This window comes from Carassius auratus, chromosome 3 (assembly GCF_003368295.1).
Source record: "Carassius auratus strain Wakin chromosome 3, ASM336829v1, whole genome shotgun sequence".
NCBI classification, from domain to species: Eukaryota; Metazoa; Chordata; class Actinopteri; order Cypriniformes; family Cyprinidae; genus Carassius; species Carassius auratus.
The window spans coordinates 22668591-22688035 of NC_039245.1; the positions used below are offsets into that span (position 1 = coordinate 22668591).

The window sequence follows — 19445 nt, forward strand, 5'->3', positions numbered from 1 at the left end:
TATTAGTAATAGAAAGGCAAACATTATAATACTTTCTTGTTTGCTTTCAGCATTAAGCAATACGCAATTATATAATTTGAACAAATCTTTGAATGACAAATGAACATTTAATTTCACAAACCTTGCAAACTCCGTTGCATCCAGCTGTGAAATCTTGTGAAGTGTGTATGTGTATCCAGCATGATCGTGTGTTCTCTACGTGATGTTCAGTCCGTGAGAATTGAATGCTTTAAACTTTAAACTCCTGATTTCAAATTATGCTGCGCTTTATGCATTTGCCCACTGCCAGATTCATGTCATTTTCACTGTGTGCTAAATGTAAAATGAGGGTTCCCCTGGCTTTATTTGAAAAATATGTTTGCCAATGCACAAAACTTCCCAGAATACTGAGTGCCCTGTTGACTACAGTGTTTACTTATATATATATATATATATATATTATAATTGCATTAAATATTTATCTATTTGCCATCTAAAGTCTATGTTTCTTTTACACATTTATTTTCTAATCCATTGACAAATGATTTCAAATTTCTTAAATATTAGTAATAATAATTAAATTAATTATATCAGCTTTATATCGGCTAACCCCCCCAAGATATCGGCATCGGCGGTCAAAAAACACCTTTCGGCCGACCACTAGCTTAAAGTAATAGTAACCCTTCTTAGTCTTCATACATTAGCCTACACCAATGTGTGAAGAAAAATTATTTAGTCAAGAAATCTCAATATCATCAAGACTGTGTTCGAAGGAAGGAAGGAAGGAAGGAACAGACAGAGCGAATGAACGAACAAACAAATGAACGAGAGACAGAAAGACAGACAGACATGACAGAGTGACATCAAGTTAAGCATGTCGTTAGAGGGCGGAGCTTTGGAGAGAGGGTGTGTGGTTGAAGTTAGCAAAATGCTTCAAGCACCTTCAACGGCGCCGCCACAGTAATGCCTGTGATTTATGTTTTGCCTGGGAATCAAAGCCACAATTTTGCCCTACATATTTAAAGATAACTCTTGAGCTAAATCCCTAAGCACTGAGATTTGTCACTACCTCAGTGATGCAAGAACACAAGCAAATCCAACCACATGCTAACAATGAGCATGTGCATTAGCTTACAGAATGAGTCTGGCCTTACACTGCACCTAAGTGGCTTGACCTCAGCTCACCCACATTCACAGGTGACCGGACAGCAGTTATGTCACTCTCCTGCTGGCAAAGGTCTGGTCAGGCCTGCCGCTGGTACTCGCCTAGAGGCTGATGGGATTAGAGAGATCCGGCTGAGCTTGGCACTGTCTGGATGACTAGGCCCCGGCGCTGAGAGTCTGAGCGTCTGAGGGCCAGCTGTGACTCACAGGTGAGGCTTGTTTTAAAACCATGGCAACTCCAGCGGGATCACAGCCATTGCTCGCAGGTAGGGAGTGGTTTGCTCGCAGAGTTGAGTAACAATCTCACACACACACACTTGTGCACACATACGCCCTGGTACACCCATATGTTTAGTCACAGAGCATGTTCTGGCTTTCCTGTGACACTTCAGCAGATGTTTAACATCTCACCACTGATGTTTACCTCGCTTATCTTTCCTGCTCTTTCTCTCTCACACAGAACTCTCATCAATACTGTTCCTCTTTTGAACTCAATCTATGTTCTTTAGCTGGCCGATTTAACAAGCTATCGGAGTAGTGGGTGGATTTGGACGAATGATCCAGCCCTCGAAGACGCCAACAGTGAATTGGCACGCAACGATTCTCTGTTAAACGACCGGCAGATCCAATAGACAGCTAGTGGACTAATTCAAAGCCCTCCCGTGAGGACTAACCCACTTTGGGTTTATGAAATGAAAATCTACAGACTGACATAGTAAACTAGAATTTAAATATTTGTCAGAACAATGAAAATATCATGCGAATTGTGCCAAATGCTAGTTCTCATAGTTAGTTTTCCATTGCTTTAAGAGTAACACCCCAGCTTGTCCTTGATCTACCAGAATAGTTTCTTTGTCCTCATTTTAGGTGTTGGACTTCAGGTGGCCTATTTAACAGGCTTATGTATCTGATGAGAGCCGTAATCCTACTGGTGTGGTATTTACTTTTTTTTTTAATTTACAGAACAAAACTGCAGCAGAAACCCACTGGGAATCTACTGAAACACTGACGACGAGACACACATTGACTGAACCTGTTGCAACACAAACCAACACATCCCCTCCTCCCTAAACCACCTATGCTGGAATGCCTGACGGAGCCCATGCCAAGAAACATAGCAACCGATACAGGCTTATGGGAAACAACAAGCCTCAAAATATAATATAAATAAATAAAAATAATAATATGACCAAATACTAGTCATTTATATTAAAGAAAATATTCATAATATTTCGTTTTTATTGTTGCTGTAAAATGTATGAATTACAGAAATGTTATGTACTTAATTGTAATTTACACGTAAATAACATATGCATTTTGTGTGTGTGTATATATCTTAGACAAAAAACATACTTAAAAGTAATTCAAATCAAGTCTACATATCGGTTATCAGACATTTCCACAATCTTTATACCAAATCAGTCATAAAAAGTAGCTAATACTGGCGATCTGGTAGTTAACTGTTTTGTGCAAACTAATTAGTGCACGTATTTACTATTTTAACCTAGACATAACTGCAAATACATTATATACTTTTGTGACCTCTTAGTTTACAAGCTTAGCTTAAATATGATAGCGTTGCAAATAAAATAAATAAGAGAAAATACTCAAATACAGTGGCGCATATTAAATATATTTTTGTATCAGTTAAATTATTTAGTATTTCTTTAAAACAAAATCTGTATCATATTAGTCTAAAGCAATTATGTAGATCTATAATAGATAGATAGATAGATAAGTGTGATAAGTGACCGAGTGAGTGACTGTGTGTGTGTGTGTGTGTGTGTGTGTGTGTGTGCGCGCGCGCTCTTATCGTGGCAGATAAGTAAAAAACAATGCAAATCACTTCAGTTCTCACTTCTGCGCTTCATTTAAATGACATGAGCAAACACAAACGAGAAACTTGATCTCCCATCAAGTTCATTAACGATGATAATTTTACACGTAAATCCACTCAAGAGAATCATCCTATGCAGTATAACGAACAACGACGATAACTCCTATCTAAAGCATGCACTTTTCGTTACTCAAGTCTTATTAGATCAACACCTGTGATCAAGTAAGTTGTTCCATCAGTTGTATCAATGCACTTTACCTTATAGACATTTTCCGTAATGCGGTGGACCTCGTCGGTGCGAGACATTGTGAAGTCTTCAGTTAAAACCATAAACGGCGTTTTGCTGAACGTGATGTTATCCGAACAGTGCGACTGTGTGATGAGGCTCAGCTGGAGATCCGCGCTCTGATCCACAGGCGTCTGATCTCAGCTCAACAGAACCGAGCGGAGGAATGGGAATGGAGGAGGGGCTTACAAATGACCACCGCCCCGTGTTCTAACTCGCTCTGTGGGGGGCGTGGCTACGTTCAGCCTGCGCACGCCTCCTCCCGGACGTCAGTTGTCAAACAGCCACTGGACATGCATCTTCAATGTTTTTTATTTATATTGTTTTATGTATCAGGTTTAGCAACGTTATATGTAAGAAACGGCAAACAAAGGCTAATTTCCAGGTTTTCCATGCCAGTGAGAGCCAGAAGACAAACCTTTATAATTTCAGTATTAAACACACACACACACACACACGAGCAGAATCTACATTAATCACAAACTCGGTCATCGGAAGACGACTGTTAGTTGTGCATGTCAGCACAGATTTATTTCCTCTCAACTAGTGATATGAAGAGCCCCCTGCTGCTCATGACATGCTAACACACATCTGCAAGAGCAACGAAAACGAAACGAACTTAATCTTTCTACACAATCAGATACACATACAGTATTAAAACCCAAATTCTTTTAGGGTTTGCATACATGAACAGGCTTAAAAAGCACTTTGTTTAAACCAAATCTTTAAAAGTGCTATAAACCTTTTTGTTATATATTGTATGTGTAAGATCCTTTCCAATTACCCTTCATCAATAATCCAGCTAGTCCACTAGAAGTGAGCTAGAAGTAAATACCAATGCTACAGACTAGTTTATAGCCTAAATTTATTTAAAAATGAAAATATAAACAGTCACGGTTGCTAGTGCCACATAACAGAGCTCATATTTCAGAGGTATAATTTATTTAAAATATATATATATATATATATATATATATATATATATATATATATATATATATATATATATATATATATATATATATATATTAATCGATGTGAACTTTCATTTATGCTTCTAGCTAACCTACCAACTGACCTAACAACAGCTGGTTTTACATTAAGATAATACTGTAAACTCTAACAGCATTTCTATTCTTCATGGTTTGAAAATCTTTTATTGTTCATGACATTTCAAGTGGTTAATAATTACTTTAAAAAGTAAAGTTTTAAATTGAATTTAAAATATTTTACAAGTATAACTGCAATATAAAGACATTGTAACCAAATATTACAATAAATAATTTTTTATAACAAGAAATTCCCATTTCTTTATCTTGACATTTCTTTCCATGACTTTTAAAAACGTAAAATTCCCTCACATTTTTACGTTTTCCATGACCATGTGAACACTGATTCTGATGCACGCCTATTAAATATCCTATAAAGCTTTCTTTTCTGCCAAATATATTCCCATAGCTCTTCCTTTCATCCAAAACAAAGTGAAGAGCCAGGTTGTAGGATCAGACACTACGCTGCCAGCATCTCTCGCTCCACCTTGATTTGTACCTCTTTTCTTTCTGCAAAGACACAGAGCACAAAGTGAGTGACAGAAAGTAATCAAAAGCCAAATAAGAGAGCCATGTCATTCTCTCACACAGTGCTGTGTTTGACAATACTAAAACAACACCTGTCTCCCCTTTAGGCACCGCTGGCAATGGATCTGTGGGTAATTCTGGAAGTGTGATGTCTTCTCCCTGCCCCGGATGGAGAGAGTAGCCTTAGATTAGACAGAGGCTATGCACTAGCAGCGACTGATATCCGGCAGGACTGATGACAGGTAAAGGTCTCCACACCTGAATGATAGCCTCCAGCTCTGCTAACACAGCATCCTCATCCTCCGGTGTCAATGAACCTGCCAGCAGTTCATCAATTTGCTTTAAGGGAAGAAGTTTCAAGAAGGAGTTAGACATTTAAAGCAATAAAAACCAGGAAAGAGCAATATGGCCAATGTCCAGGACTTGCATTTCCAAAAAGCATCGTAAACCCAAATAGATGGTAGAACCACTGCCACAATCAACTTAGCTCACACTGCTTTTGAGAAACACAGCCCAGGACTGTAACAGCAGGTTATAACTGAACACAGTTTGAACTGAACAGTTTTCTAAATAGTGAAAAATCATTATTAGACCTGCTTTTGCGGTGGCTTCCTAATCCTTAAACATTTATGCATTTAATTATTTTTTCAGAACTATCTTCACTTCTTGCAATGACTTTTAATGGTTATTCGGTGAGTTTTAGTGAATATGTCTACCATGGCTGTAACATCATTACAATCCAAATAACTGTTTTCTATTCGAATATATTTTAAATGCAATTTATTCCTGTGATGTAAAACCGAATTTTCAGCATTACTCCAGTCTTCAGTGTCACATGATCCTTCAGAAATCATTCAGATATGCTGATTTGCTGCTCAAGAAACATGACTTATTATTAGCAATGTTAAAAACAGATGTGCTGCTTTTCACTTTCTGAGAGTGGATTGCCACTTTTGATCAATTTAATGAATCTTAGCTGAATAAAAGTATTAATTTCTATAAAAAAAAAAATCAATCTGATCTCAAACTTTGCATATCACATTAACCACAGACATGTTATACCTGTACATGCTTGTGCTCTTTCTTCAATGTAAATTCCACCTGGTTTTGTTTCAGTGTGTTATGTAATGCAATGACTTTCATTCTTTTGAAAGTGTTTTAAGTCTATTTAGCATTGCTCTGAATGTTAAGTGGACTGAATTTGACTCTCATAACCTTCTGATACTCAATGGCCTCCTGCGTCTCCTCCAGTATCCTCTCCACCTCCTCAATAGACATGACCTGATGAAGAAAAACAGAGGTCAACTACTTCAGTAAAATTCTCACTCAGTCCAATAAATAACTTTCATATATTCACAACATTATTGACCCTTGGCTAACCTCCACCCCCATTCAGTTACTGCTGCTCACTGAGACAAGCCCTACAGAACATCCCACAGAGATGAATCAGTCAGCAGTGCAGATATCAGTCAAATGTGCTCATATAAGGCAGTGGATAAGTGAATGTTCCTACAACACATGATCCTGTGAGTGTCAGTGTTCCTACTCATGTTCTACCATGTACACGTACTAGGAATCAAATGCACAGATCTTCAAAAAAAAAAACTCATTAAAAAAGCAGCAAAAGCTTGTCTGATAGTATAATGGACAGAAGGGGCAGTTTTTTCCTGTTGTTGAGTTCAAAGCGTTTTGGAGATCCAGTACAAGACAAAGACGAGTCTGCTGTAATCTAAGAGTTTTATGTTTAAGCCTTTAATCCTACAACAATGTCCAACAGCATCCAAAACATGCTGCTACTTACTAAACCACCCACTGCACAACACCAAACAGTCCAATGAATCATCCTGGCTCCTAATAACAGCATTTAACATCACCGATAACTGATTACTAAGCTGTTCCAGGTGCATCCGTTTGTTAAAATACAGCAAATCCGTGATTTGAACTTGTTTCAGTCTATAGACTTACCTCGTGCATTTGCTTGAGACAGTCATTCCCGGCCTTTAAACCCTCAATGACCTTTATTTCAATCTGAGCAAATTCAATATCTTGAACCTGAAATGAGGCATGATCAAAGTATAACATACTGTACATTGCTCATGCTTCTCGTGATAACACAATACAATTAAACAAACAAAAATAAACACATAAACAAATAGTCAAGTTCTTCAGTGACACATGATACTTCATATCGTTCTAATATGCTGATTTGATGCTCAAGATATTCCTTATTATTATTATTGTTACATGGCTCACTAGTCTAGGGTCTGGGAATTAGTAACAATTAGCAGCTTGTTAGGCTAGGGGTATGATTCTCACTGGTCCTGGGTGAGCCCCCGATTTTTAGGGAGGCACGTGAAAATAATTCGAAAAAAAAAAAAATGTTCCTTGAGCATCAAATCAGTTTATAAGAATGATTTTTGAAAGATCATGTGACACTGAAATAATGATGCTGAAAATTCAGCTTTACATCACAGGATTCAATTATATTTTTAAATATAAATTGTAATCATATTTCATTATATTACTGTTTTTGCTGTATGTTTGATCAAATAAATGCAGTTTAAATGCATAAATGAGCATAAGGGACTCCTTTCAAAAAATAGAAAAAACGATTACATAATAAAAAAATTAAATTATTGCAAACTATGCATTGTAGGTCGCATCTTATACCTTTAAATAAAATCAAAGCATGTCATGTAAACCCACCATGCGCTCCAGGTTGGATATCTGGACCTCGGTCTTGTCCAGCAGCTGATCTTGGTAGCGTTTCTTTTTGAGCAGCAGAAGAGCTCGTCTGTGAAATGCATGAATCACACGTGTTAATGAATCTGTTATACCAAATTCGCTTTTTGCCATGTACGATGCAGATGGCACGTCAGCACAATAAAGGCACTGTGCACTGCATGATTCTGGGTGACTGGCTATCAAGAATGTTAGCATTGCATGAGTGCACTTGTATCGGTGTAATCTGAAATGTCTTACTCCTTCCTGCCATCCTTCAGGAGCTGTTTGGCCAGACGTCTCTCTTTCTCCAGCTGTAGTGTGATTTTCTTCTGATATTGTTTCAGTTTATCTCTCTGCTGTTTCAGTTGCTGTGATCCAGTGACAGGATGTAAAGCAGAAACACGACAGTTCACTTATAGAAACACTTCTTATTCATAAAAGTGTCAGTTCTTGATTAAGACGAACAAACAACTGTCAAAACATATCACAGTCCAGATATGGATGATGGATCACCTGAAATACTGTTCCTGTGTTCTGATAAATAAGACCGCAGACTCTACTCAGAGAGAGAGAATATCGTGTAACACAGTGTTTAGAATCAAGCTTATGTGAACTTTTGAACAGGGTCATTTTTAATAAATTCAACTATTATTTTCTCAAACAACATGCATTTTGTATGATCTCTCTTACTTTAAAAATTAACATTTTGCAGATACTGCAATGTGTATACAATTTTGATCACAACTGTATGTACTTCCATGAAAACAATAGTCACTGAAGAGGGGATTTTTTAAAAACTTTTTTTTGTATTTAAAGAATATATATACGTATATATATACGTATATATATATATATATATATATATATATATATATATATATATATATATATACGTATATATATATATATATATATATATATATATATATATATATACGTATATATATATATATATATATATAAATATATATGTATATATGTATATACTGTATATATGTAACTAGCTGAAATAGTTAAATTATTAATATCATATTTAATCGGACATTTAATTACTAATTCAATAAATTTAAATAACCTTTATAATTTTGTTGAGGCCTCCTGACTGAGAACCACAGGTCTATAAAATAAGAGTTTATATTGTATACTATACTATTATAGAATAGAACATAAATTACATATAAATTGTATTATACTATTATTATTCTATTAAATATTGTTCTGTTATTTAGGCTATACAACAGATACTGATGCTTTATTCAATAGTAGATTTGATTAAATTCTACTCAACACTGTTATTTTGCATTTTATGCCAGTACATTATGTTCTACAATGGGTACTGTGCTCTTTTATTCTAATCAATAAAAGTTGTTATTTTCTACTCTATAACAGATTGTGTTCTGTTGTATTCTATGATAAAATGTTATCCTCTATAATATACGTTACAGCACACTGTTCCATTGCACACTCTATTCTAAATTGATATTCCATCTATTCTGTAACATCCGTTCTACTCAGTTCTGTTGTTATTCTATAACACACTGTTGTGTTCTATAGTAGTCTACATCACACTGATTTCTATTCTGTGTTGTGTAAAGTAGGACAGCTGATCTAATCCGTTCGTTCGCAGTTCAGTGTGGCTGAAATGATTTCAGACGAACTACAGTATGTTGGCTCTCTATATCTACACGTGTTTGTAACTTAATGACACGTGCGCGTGAGTGTGGCGCTCGTCGATTGATTGATTGATTAGTCTTCTTACCAATATCGCCCTGTCCTGATCTGTCACTCGACTGGTGACTCGTCCCTGTCTCCCGAGAACATTTCCCATTACGAAAAAACCACATTCCCGCCTTACTTCTAGCATCACATCTTATATGAAATGCCAGCTACTATTGACTTTAAAGCACATGGAGAAGATATGGTCCGATATGTCAAGTGTAGAGCGGTGGACAGCGTGTTTTATATTAATCCGTGGCTCACTAAGCGCATTTACCTTCTATTGGTGCAGCTGCGCCCTCTAGAGTCACTGCAGCAGCATTGCAGTAATCATCTGACTATTTGCCTCCCTCTGTCGTTCATTTTGTGCAAGTGTCTAAAAAACATTACTAATGTTTCGAAATAAACTGAAACCACATTTTCACGCTGCAAGGACTGAAATTAATTAGACATTAATGTTACTAAGGAATATTTTTTATTCCACAGCAGAAAAAGGGTTCCATACTTAACGGATTAAGAATAATATAAAAGTAACTTTCAGTAAGAACAATTTATTGTATCAAATGTCAAAAAAAAAAAAAAAAAAATCATTAAATGAACAATAAAAAAAGCACTTTTGAAATAAGCATAATTTAAAATAATGTTATTCTTTTTCATTCACTGGGATAATAAACCGCTTTTTTTTTCTAAATTTTTTAAACTTTGTGTGTGTATTTACATAAACATAGTAAATATACATAGTACACACACATACATTGTGCAAACAAAAACTTTTATTTTGGATGTGATTAATCATGATTAATCATTTGACACCACTAATGGTTATCTTTGTTCCATGCCGTGAGCCTCATAAAATTGTGTCTGAAATGAATAGCAGACATAACTGACTACTAGAATACAGACATTTATGAAACAAAATCACTTCACAGCATAGAAGTACAGAATATTTCAAGAAAGGCACTAACAAAACACCTTGTTCCTCATGCATTCATCATTTGCTGTCTATTTATCCAGTACAAAAGTCAGAGAATATTAATTGAAGGCTCATAATGGAGCTCAAGGCCTTTGTGTGGTAAAATGCAACGGTTTTGTTTTTTACTTTCTTTTACATTTTCTTCAGCTCTAATCACCATGTACATGCCCTAAGCTACAGTATTAATCAAAAACAATTAAGATCTTCTTCTGATTCTCAAACACCGGGCTGATCCAGTTTGCTGCCATCACAGAAACAAGCCCCTGAGGTCAATGAGCGAATATTTACATGGTCAGAGTTCAACCACAAACCTTTGAGCTATCCTTTGCCTTTAATGTCTAAATGGCATGCGGTCTTTGAGAACTCCCTTTGGTGGATCCACAGGTGTCCTCGTTTGAGATGAGAGATCTCCATCTACTTGACCTATTAAAGGAACGCATCTCATGTTGCTGCAGAATCCTTGAGGATGAGGAACCAGGAAATCTACCTCTGGAAGTCTGTCCCGAAGTGTCTGAATTAGGCATCAGTCATAGACAGTTCTCATTCTGGGTGAATACTGCGGTTGAGAAAGAAAAATGAAGAAACAGAGATGTTAATGGTGTTTGACATAAGACACTGGTACTGTATGTGTGAAAATCAGTTAAAAGACCCTCAAGCCACATTCACAAACACATAAAAAGAGCTGCACTGAGAAAAGTAACTCATTTTCTATGGGAGTTGATTTTTTTTTTTTTTCAACTGAAATAAGGTCAAGCAATCTTTTTTAATGTGGTATGGGCCAGTGCCTTTATGCAAATGAGGAGCGATGCAGACACCACCATTAAAAGCGAGGACATTGTTGCACCTAAACTCCCTGTCAGATACAAGTTATTTAACTTTACTAATTAATAAGGTATTAAGGATCAGTAAGAATTTAATTTTTTTTTTTTTGAAGTATCTTATGCTCATCTAAGCTGCATTTATTTTATTCAAAATAAATTTTTCGATGCTTCAAAAAATTCTAACTGACCCTCTGATGTCAAATGGGCTACTTAGAAGATGTTTTTCTTACCTTTCTGGACATGGACAGTATACCGTACACACAGCTTCAATGGAGGGACTGAGAGCTCTCGGACTAAATCTAAAATATCTTAAACTGTTTTCCGAAGATAAAAGGAGGTCTCACGGGTTTGGAACGGCATGAGGGTGAGTCATTAATGACATAATTTTAATTTTTCGGTGAACTAACCCTTTAAGTTTAGTTCTATACACTGTGTTTTTTTATGTATAACTTTTCAGGGATCGCGGTCCCTTTAAATGTTCAGAATGCGTGATGACGTGGAACTATATTTTCTGTTGGTTGTTTTTTGCCTTAAAAATAAACGGCACACGCATGCGTGTGCTCAAAGTGATAAGTTGTCTCTTGCAAATAACTGCAATTTCCACAATGATTTATTATTAATGGTGGACACAGTTGTGCTGTTTAATATTTAATTAATTTATTTAATTATTGTATTTTTGGGATACTTTTTTCAGGATTCTGGGATGAGGTTTAAAAGAACATCATTTCTTCAAAGCCGAAATAATTTCTAACAATGTTTTTACTATCACTTTTTATCAATTCAACACATCCTTGCTTAATAAAAGTATTAATTTATAAAAAAAAAAAGAAAAAAATAAATAAATACAAAAATGACCCCTTGAACTAGTGTATATTTCTTTATATATATATATTCACAAAAAAATCTTTATTTATATAATATATAATAATAATAATAATAATAAAGTAATGCCTGGAAACCTCCACAAGTGAAATGACTGTACTATATGTGTGAACATAACTTCATGAGAAAAAATTTTGGAAAAATACTGATAAAAATACTTTTAAATGTTGCCAAAAGATGACAGCTGTTCAAACAGCTGAAAAAAAAAATTCTCTTACATTTTAAAGGGATGCACTTTATATTTTTGGAGTGGGTGATGATATCCTCAAATGAAAGAAATGTGGACAAAGAAGGCAACGGCATGTTAAAGGAAAACAGGGTGCACTTACTGTTTCTAAAAGTCTGAGGATATAACTTCAAATGTGATAAAAGACAGTAAAAGGACTCAATTAGTTGTGAAATATCATTGTGAGAATACAGAGTCTTGACAGTTAAAAATGAAGTTGGGGGTGTGTTCATTAGACAGAGGACTGTCCTGTGATGAGTTTTACGCCTTCTGCAATGCATCAACCAACACGACTCACTAGAATAGATGATCATCTCAATTATCTTGGATCTCGCAATCTGCACAAGCCTGATGGACAATTAAATCAAGACGGGACTGTTTTTTAATGAATTGTCATTAATAATTTAGTATTAATATTTAACAGTAATTTCTCCTTATTCCCTTTTTTACTTTAAGGATGGTCAACTAAGAAACGTTAGAGGGCAGTAATGCTCCATGTCTGCGTTCAGCTTCAGTTCTTTAATACAGCTTACATTAATCAATTCTGAATGGATCTGACACTCATGCCAAAACATTCACCATAATTTAGAAATATAATGAATATACACTATACCTTTCGAACGTTTGGGTTAGGTGAGATTTTTTATGTTTTTAAGAAGTCTCTTATGGTCTGTAAAGTTGCATTTATGTGATCAAAATAATATATATAGGTACAGTAAAATTCTAAAATATTATTACACTTTAAATATTAATTTTTCCATTTAAATGTATTTTAAATTTAATTTATTCCTGTGATGCAAAGCTACATTTTCAGCATCATTACTCTAGTCTTCAGTGTCACATGATTCTTCAGAAATCATTCTGATATGCTGACTAAAAAAACATTTCTTATTATTATCGATGTAGAAAACCGTCATGCTGCTTAATATTTTTGTGGAAACTCTCTCCCCCCCCCCGGAATTCTTTTATGAATAAAAAATTAAAAAGAAGAGCATTCAAATACATATTCATTATTATTATTATTATTTTATTTATTTTTCGGTAATTTAATAGATACTTTCGGAATAGAAGCATAATTTCATCATTAAACAATTTCATCATGAAATATTACTGACCAAAACCATTTAATTGTTCAGTATAAGTGATAAATATATATCCAAAATATAACCAAAAAGTAAATATTTCTATAGTCTACAGAAAAAAGTAAATCATGCTAGTTTAAAACAGTCCTAAAAACAATCAGCAACAATCTCATAATGTATTACATGATTACATAATGTATTTTATTATTAGATTTGAATTCCAATTTTAACTTTGCTTTTTGTCCAATATGGCAGAGTATGAAGTTGAAAACTTTTACCAGTTTTGACCAGTTTACACTCATTCAGACCTACCTCGTTAGAAATGTTAACAGAATGTACATGGTAAACATTACATTACGATATATTATATATAACGTTTTATCCTTATATCAGCAGAGCCATAGTGTTGAATGACATGAGGGTTGGAAATATAGTCATTTTAATATCTGCAACAAAAACACATTAACAGACCAATGGATGATACAGAAACCAACAAACCTACAGAAATAGAGTATAACTGACAGTAAATGGAAGATCAAATAGAAATCAAAATACAGATGGTGGTGGTGAACCGCTCCCAGTCAATCGAACGTTTTCATAGCGAGGATTTCTTTCAAATAGCATGCACTGGTTCCTGCCGGAGAGGGAGAAAGATAAGTGGGTCAGCATGAAAAAAACAATTGTTCTCCCTCTCACAAACACACACACTCACATGTTCTCTGGTGTGCTGGACGTGGCTGGCAGAGGAGGATGAAGACTCGTCTGCTGCTATAGCTGCAGAAACTGTGAACTTGAACTTATTTCTCTGTGATGTGTCTCGATGGGTTAAAGGGGTCCTCCTCATCAACATTACCATAATCCCTGTCCCTGAGGACAAGCAACCAATCGCACGTCAGCCACATCGATGGTCTCAGGTGCCATGCACTGCAGTGACACAACATGAAGGTGGATGGTACCTGATGGCGATGAGGTCACAGAAGGCACAGGCTGCCAGCAGAGAGGACAGGCACAGATACAGGAGCCCCTCCACGCCGTCATAGCAGACGCCCAACAGAGCCTCCAGTGGCATACATTGCAACAGAAAACTGCAGCAAACCTAGCACCTATATCTGCATGGTGGTCAAAGACCTCTGGAAGATGGTCAAAGACTGCAATACAGAAACAATAGCAAATCGATTAAATTCGGCTAATGGTTACATCTGTCTCATACATCTTTACATACTTTAATAGATCATCCAAAACAGCAGCTTAAGCAGCACAGAATGAAAGTCTAAATCAGTGGAAAAGCTTTCACAGGATTCCCACAGGCAATGCGAGAAAGCCAGACAAATCTAATTATCCCAAAACTACAGACAAAAGAGACCCCCTCTGATCATATCGCCCATTCATAATTTAATTAGCCACGCAGATTTTTTTTACAGAAACATTATAATGGCTTTAACATGGGTATTTGCCTCAATTAGAAGTCAAATGAATCTGTAAGCTCCATTAATGGTTTGTGTCAGGAGTTCAGTGAGGAAATGAACGTTGACGTGTCAGGGAATCGTTTACCTGCAGGAACGGATTGGAAGACTCTGGCTGCAGTAAAGGTAATAGTGCACTATATCTGCAGGGGACAGAAACAATGTGAATGAACACTCAAATGCTTACAGTCTGTGCCATTAAATGACACTGAACTAGAAAATTTCTCATTTGGAAAATCATTAATCAGGAGCACATTGAAGGAATAGTTCACCATAAAATTTTTATCAGCTGTTGGGGCTCTCATTTCTGATGGCACCCATTCACTGCAGAGGATCCATTGGTGAGCAGCTAATGTATTTGCTCACAAATTATAAATGCGTTGCTCAGAAAATATAAATTTCTCCAAACCTGTACCCATGAAGAAACAAACTCATCCACATCTTGGATGGCCTGTGGGTGAGTACATTTTCACCAAATTCTTGGGTGAACTATTCCCTAAACACATGTCTGCCCACATCTCAGCGCTTCGGTATTAAGCCATATCATTTTTTTTTTTGACCTCACATCTACCTGTTATTTCCCTCTCTTTTTCTCATTTCAGTATTATGGTGTATGGTGTACTGATCCTGATCATGAGTTGGGTCCCTTACCAGACCGTTTACATGAAATTGTAAAGTATAATGAAGAAATATAAAAACACCACAGTAACAAAAGATACATTAGTCCACAGAGAAAAGGGTGCCAGATTTTGTCAAACTGCTCAAATTTGCCCTGCAAACAGTTTCTCATTTGTTACAAATGTACAGTAGAAATCATCTCTCCAAGCCATGATTTGACTGTAGGAGCCTCCATTTTCTTCTAGAATAACAGTAGTAATCTTTTGGCTGTAATAAAACTGTATGCAAGAGGTTGTGTTGTGCTCCTAATAAAGGATGCATTCAATATGTTCAGAAATTCCCAGAATGAAAAGTGCCGCATCCGGCTGCATTTGCACCCTAAAAATCTCTGAAAGCACATAAAAAATTCCATTCCAATAACTATGTATCTTGTAACAAAAAAATTAATTATGGGACAAATCTGTATCTACTGAATTATATTTGTCAAAAAGAGATTAGACCATTTTTTTTTAATAATATAGTCTATGAATGACTTTAAACTGAATAAGGCAGTGTCTGGAATTAATAGAATGTTTTTAAATATCCTTTAAACTCACCTGACATGTTTTCCTCGGAAAATTCCACTCCTAGTTCTTTCTCCCATTCTTCCTTAGAAAGCATATAGAGGGAGGATTGATCATAAATTATCAATAATGCCTGTTTACTTCCTTTACATATAATTATACGTAATATAATTCTTAATCTGTAGAAATAAAAAAACAATTGCTGTTTAAAATTTCTGTTGCAGCTGACGAAAGGATGCGAGAGCCCCATCAATGAAAAGATCCCCTATAGTACATATTTCTTCCCATTGCACAAAGGTCCAATATAAAGTAAATAACAGGATATCATCTGCATATAAAGATATGTTAATGACTGTATTTAAAGTGTTAAAGCCATGAATAGAAGGGTCAAAAAGCAAAAGGTTCATGCAAAGAACAGGCATATAAAGAACAATGAAATATTACTTACCTGCACTTAAGGAGTCTTTGGTTTGACTGACAATAAACTTGTCAGGAGAGACACAGAGTCACTGGTGCCCTGGAACAGATCAAACAAGCAGCTCACAATCTCGATTCTGCAGAATCCTTTAAACGAGAAAGAAATTGAAAGCCACATATCATTTGGAAAATGTTGTTGCAGCGCTCACACATATTGGACTGTGGTGTTTGTATCAAAAGGTGACAGGGTTTCTAAGACCTTTGCTGAAAGTCAGGACCATATAAGTGAGATCAAACAGGGGCTAATGCTATTTGAAGATCTGTGGATGGCCTGTCTTAAATAAGTGGGCGTCAGCAGCAAGACCGAATGAACCGTTACCTGAGATACTGAAAAAGGCTCTGAAGAAACTTTCTTGAGGGAAAGTTTCATGAACACTGTTTCTAATTAAACCGCTGTGCACTGACAATCTTCTCTCTCTGATAAAACTATAAAAGCTCATTCATGCTTTCTGATCTGAATGCATTCAGATTCAAAAGTGACAGGCTGGATGGCAAAACCAACCAGGATTAAAACTGGGAACAGGGGAAGAATGAAGGTGTGAGAGCCACACATTCCTACAAGGTTTGCATCCACTCTCTCTTACTATCAGTAACAGGAGGGAATCGATGTAGACAGGCACTGCTGGAGTAATCCACTTTACTGAAGGCCTGACCTCTGTTCTGACCCCTCATTGAGCAGTCTTATGTTCTGTTCCCCACAGACATCCAGACTGAAGCGTCGGCTCTGACTCTAATCACTGTCATGCTCACCGCAGAGCTCAGGTCTGCCTCATAATGTGTAGCTCCTCAATAGAGCTTAAATAATTCAGCCAATTCACTGATACTGTACCCCATTTTTTTAATTAAAATTAGATTATGTAGAAAGTGAAGATTACGGTTTCTGTTCTAACCCTATTTTGAATGACAAAATAAACAGACTTGAGGAAAGAAGAAAGTTATATTTTTTTACGGTTGACAGCAAAGACTGCACATCCAATCAAACGCAGTACTTGAGATCCCCCTTCAATACCCCAGTTACATCATGAACAAGGCACTTAGCACCTAGGTGTACGGTACTGCACACCCAATTACTATATTACAAGTCAAGACAAAATAAAAGGCATCTTCCGAATGATAAATAGAGTTTGCTGTCTTTATTATGCATGCAGCCAGAGAGATGCAGAGATGAAGACAGTGGCGAGACATGAGACATATTTAGTGACCCCGAGAGAACAGTTGTTTACACCTGTTAAGCCAGTGGACTGTCTAATTTAAATGACCAGGGCTGTGTTATCAGCTTTGCAAACTGGCATGCACCAAGAGATGCATAAATGCAGTCACTGAACCCTGATAATCTCACTCAATCTCAAGTTTCACATACTTCACACCCCATTTACCCTGACTTGCAAACATTCACATGTTTTTGTTTTTTTTTAAATCCAGACAGTGTTAGTGAATGAAGTTACTGACTCATAGTCAATGGACACTGATCAAAGCTGGTTTAAAGTGAGCAGTCATGTGAAAACACAGTAACTTAGCACAGCTGTGGCTGTGCCCACACCTAATGACACCCAACTCATGATCAGGATCAGTACACCACACACCATAATACTCAAATGAGAAAAAGAGAGGGAAATAACTGAGACGTGAGGTCAAAAAATGTAATTATACAGTAACTATCAAAGGTCTGAGTCAGTAAAATGTTTTTGAAAGAAATCTCTAATGGTCACCGAGGTTAAAAATACAGTGAAAACAGTAATAATGTGAAATATCAATATAATTTAATCAATTTGAATATATTTTTCAAGTAATTTATTCCTGTGGTGGCAAAGCTGAATTTTCAGTATCATTACTCTTCAGTGCCACATGATCCTTCAGAAATCTTTCTAAAATGATGATTTGCTGCTCAAGAAAAATGTTTTCTCAATGGTGAAAACAGGTGTGCTGCTTCATATATTTCTGTGCAAACCATGATTCATTTTGTTACACGATTCTAAGATGAATAGATAATAAAAATAACAGAATTTGTTGGAAATAAAAATTATTTTCTGCCGTTTACTGTCACTATTGTTCAATATAACGCATCTTTACTGAACAAAACTGAAAAAAACTTGACCCCAAACTTACAGTACGTGTTATATAATTTACAGTATATGTAGTTTCTACTACCAACCAATGTTTTTTTCTATTAAAACACCATTTATTACGAAAAACAAGTGAATGTGTAAATGAATATCAACTTAACTTCCAGTTAGTGAGTAAATCCGATGTTGCTTCAAATAGCTGCTATGATAGCTTCAGTAAGTCATTCATTGAGTAAAGCATTACTTACTAAATGATTCAAAACAACTCTTTTGACCAAATTATTAAAAGAACCTTTTCATAAGAGTAAATGTTGGGGAACTGAACTATCCCGTTTACACCTTAGTAAGAAGCACATGAATGAGGATGTGAACCACAGAGAAAGTCTATAACACAAGAGCATGTGTGTGATCACATGAGCAAATAGGGAGTCAATAGGAGACAGAAATGAATGAGGTAAATGGCTCCCTGGTGGCCACTGAAAATGGAGACGAGGTTTCCTCAAACAGCCTCTCTTTTCTGAGGATGGTCTTAAAAGCAGCAGTAAAGCAGACTGGAAGGACGTAATAATTAGTTAAGGGTGAGCACATGTTTGCACGGGAAGAGAGATCAATAAGCATTAGTGGGGTAAGTGGGGATGGAGCTAAAGGAGCTTCCAATAAGGCAAGCGGAGAGAGACAGAGGACTGAGATGAGAGGAAAAGCAGGGCACCCTGGCGACTGACTAACCACAGCACTCTATGTACTCAAAGTCATTCCACAGAGGTCTGTTTATGTCAGAGGCTGCATTATTTTACAGTGCATCCATTAGGGATTCAAGTTGGCAGGAATAAACGACTTATTGACACTATACAGATAATTAACAACGGGAAAGGATCATATGCATGCTGAAATACAGGTCATATGTTACGTGACACATTGTATATGCAAGTATATATTGCCTCCTATCTCCATGTTGACATCTAATGGCTTCATGGTTACAAAAATGGGTCCAACT

General features: G+C 36.1%; 2 protein-coding genes and 1 pseudogene across 6 annotated transcripts in view; all 3 read right to left on the reverse strand.

The window, feature by feature from the left end:
• LOC113051311 (brain-specific angiogenesis inhibitor 1-associated protein 2-like) overlaps positions 1-3438 on the reverse strand; it is a 69645-nt gene extending 66207 nt beyond the window's left edge. For 3 of the 5 annotated variants that reach the window (XM_026214959.1, XM_026214929.1, XM_026214944.1), the window contains exon 1: positions 3239-3438. In XM_026214959.1, the coding sequence (XP_026070744.1) occupies positions 3239-3310 (72 nt within the window). In that variant the 5' untranslated portion in view covers positions 3311-3438. The remainder of the gene's footprint in view (positions 1-3238) is intronic. The other 2 variants (XM_026214938.1, XM_026214952.1) reach the window with 1 other exon arrangement.
• Positions 3439-4310: 872 nt separating this feature from the next.
• LOC113041984 (charged multivesicular body protein 6-like) lies at positions 4311-9626 on the reverse strand. The gene is made up of 8 exons (XM_026200575.1): positions 9327-9626; positions 7826-7935; positions 7550-7637; positions 6809-6895; positions 6059-6124; positions 5102-5182; positions 4936-5002; positions 4311-4825 (listed from the first exon to the last, which is right to left on the reverse strand). Exons 1-8 carry the CDS (start codon positions 9429-9431, stop codon positions 4776-4778), a joined length of 654 nt encoding a protein of 217 aa, XP_026056360.1. The 5' UTR covers positions 9432-9626; the 3' UTR covers positions 4311-4775.
• Positions 9627-14234: 4608 nt separating this feature from the next.
• LOC113054446 (protein tweety homolog 2-like) lies at positions 14235-17974 on the reverse strand (annotated as a pseudogene).
• Between the last annotated feature and the right edge of the window lie 1471 nt (positions 17975-19445).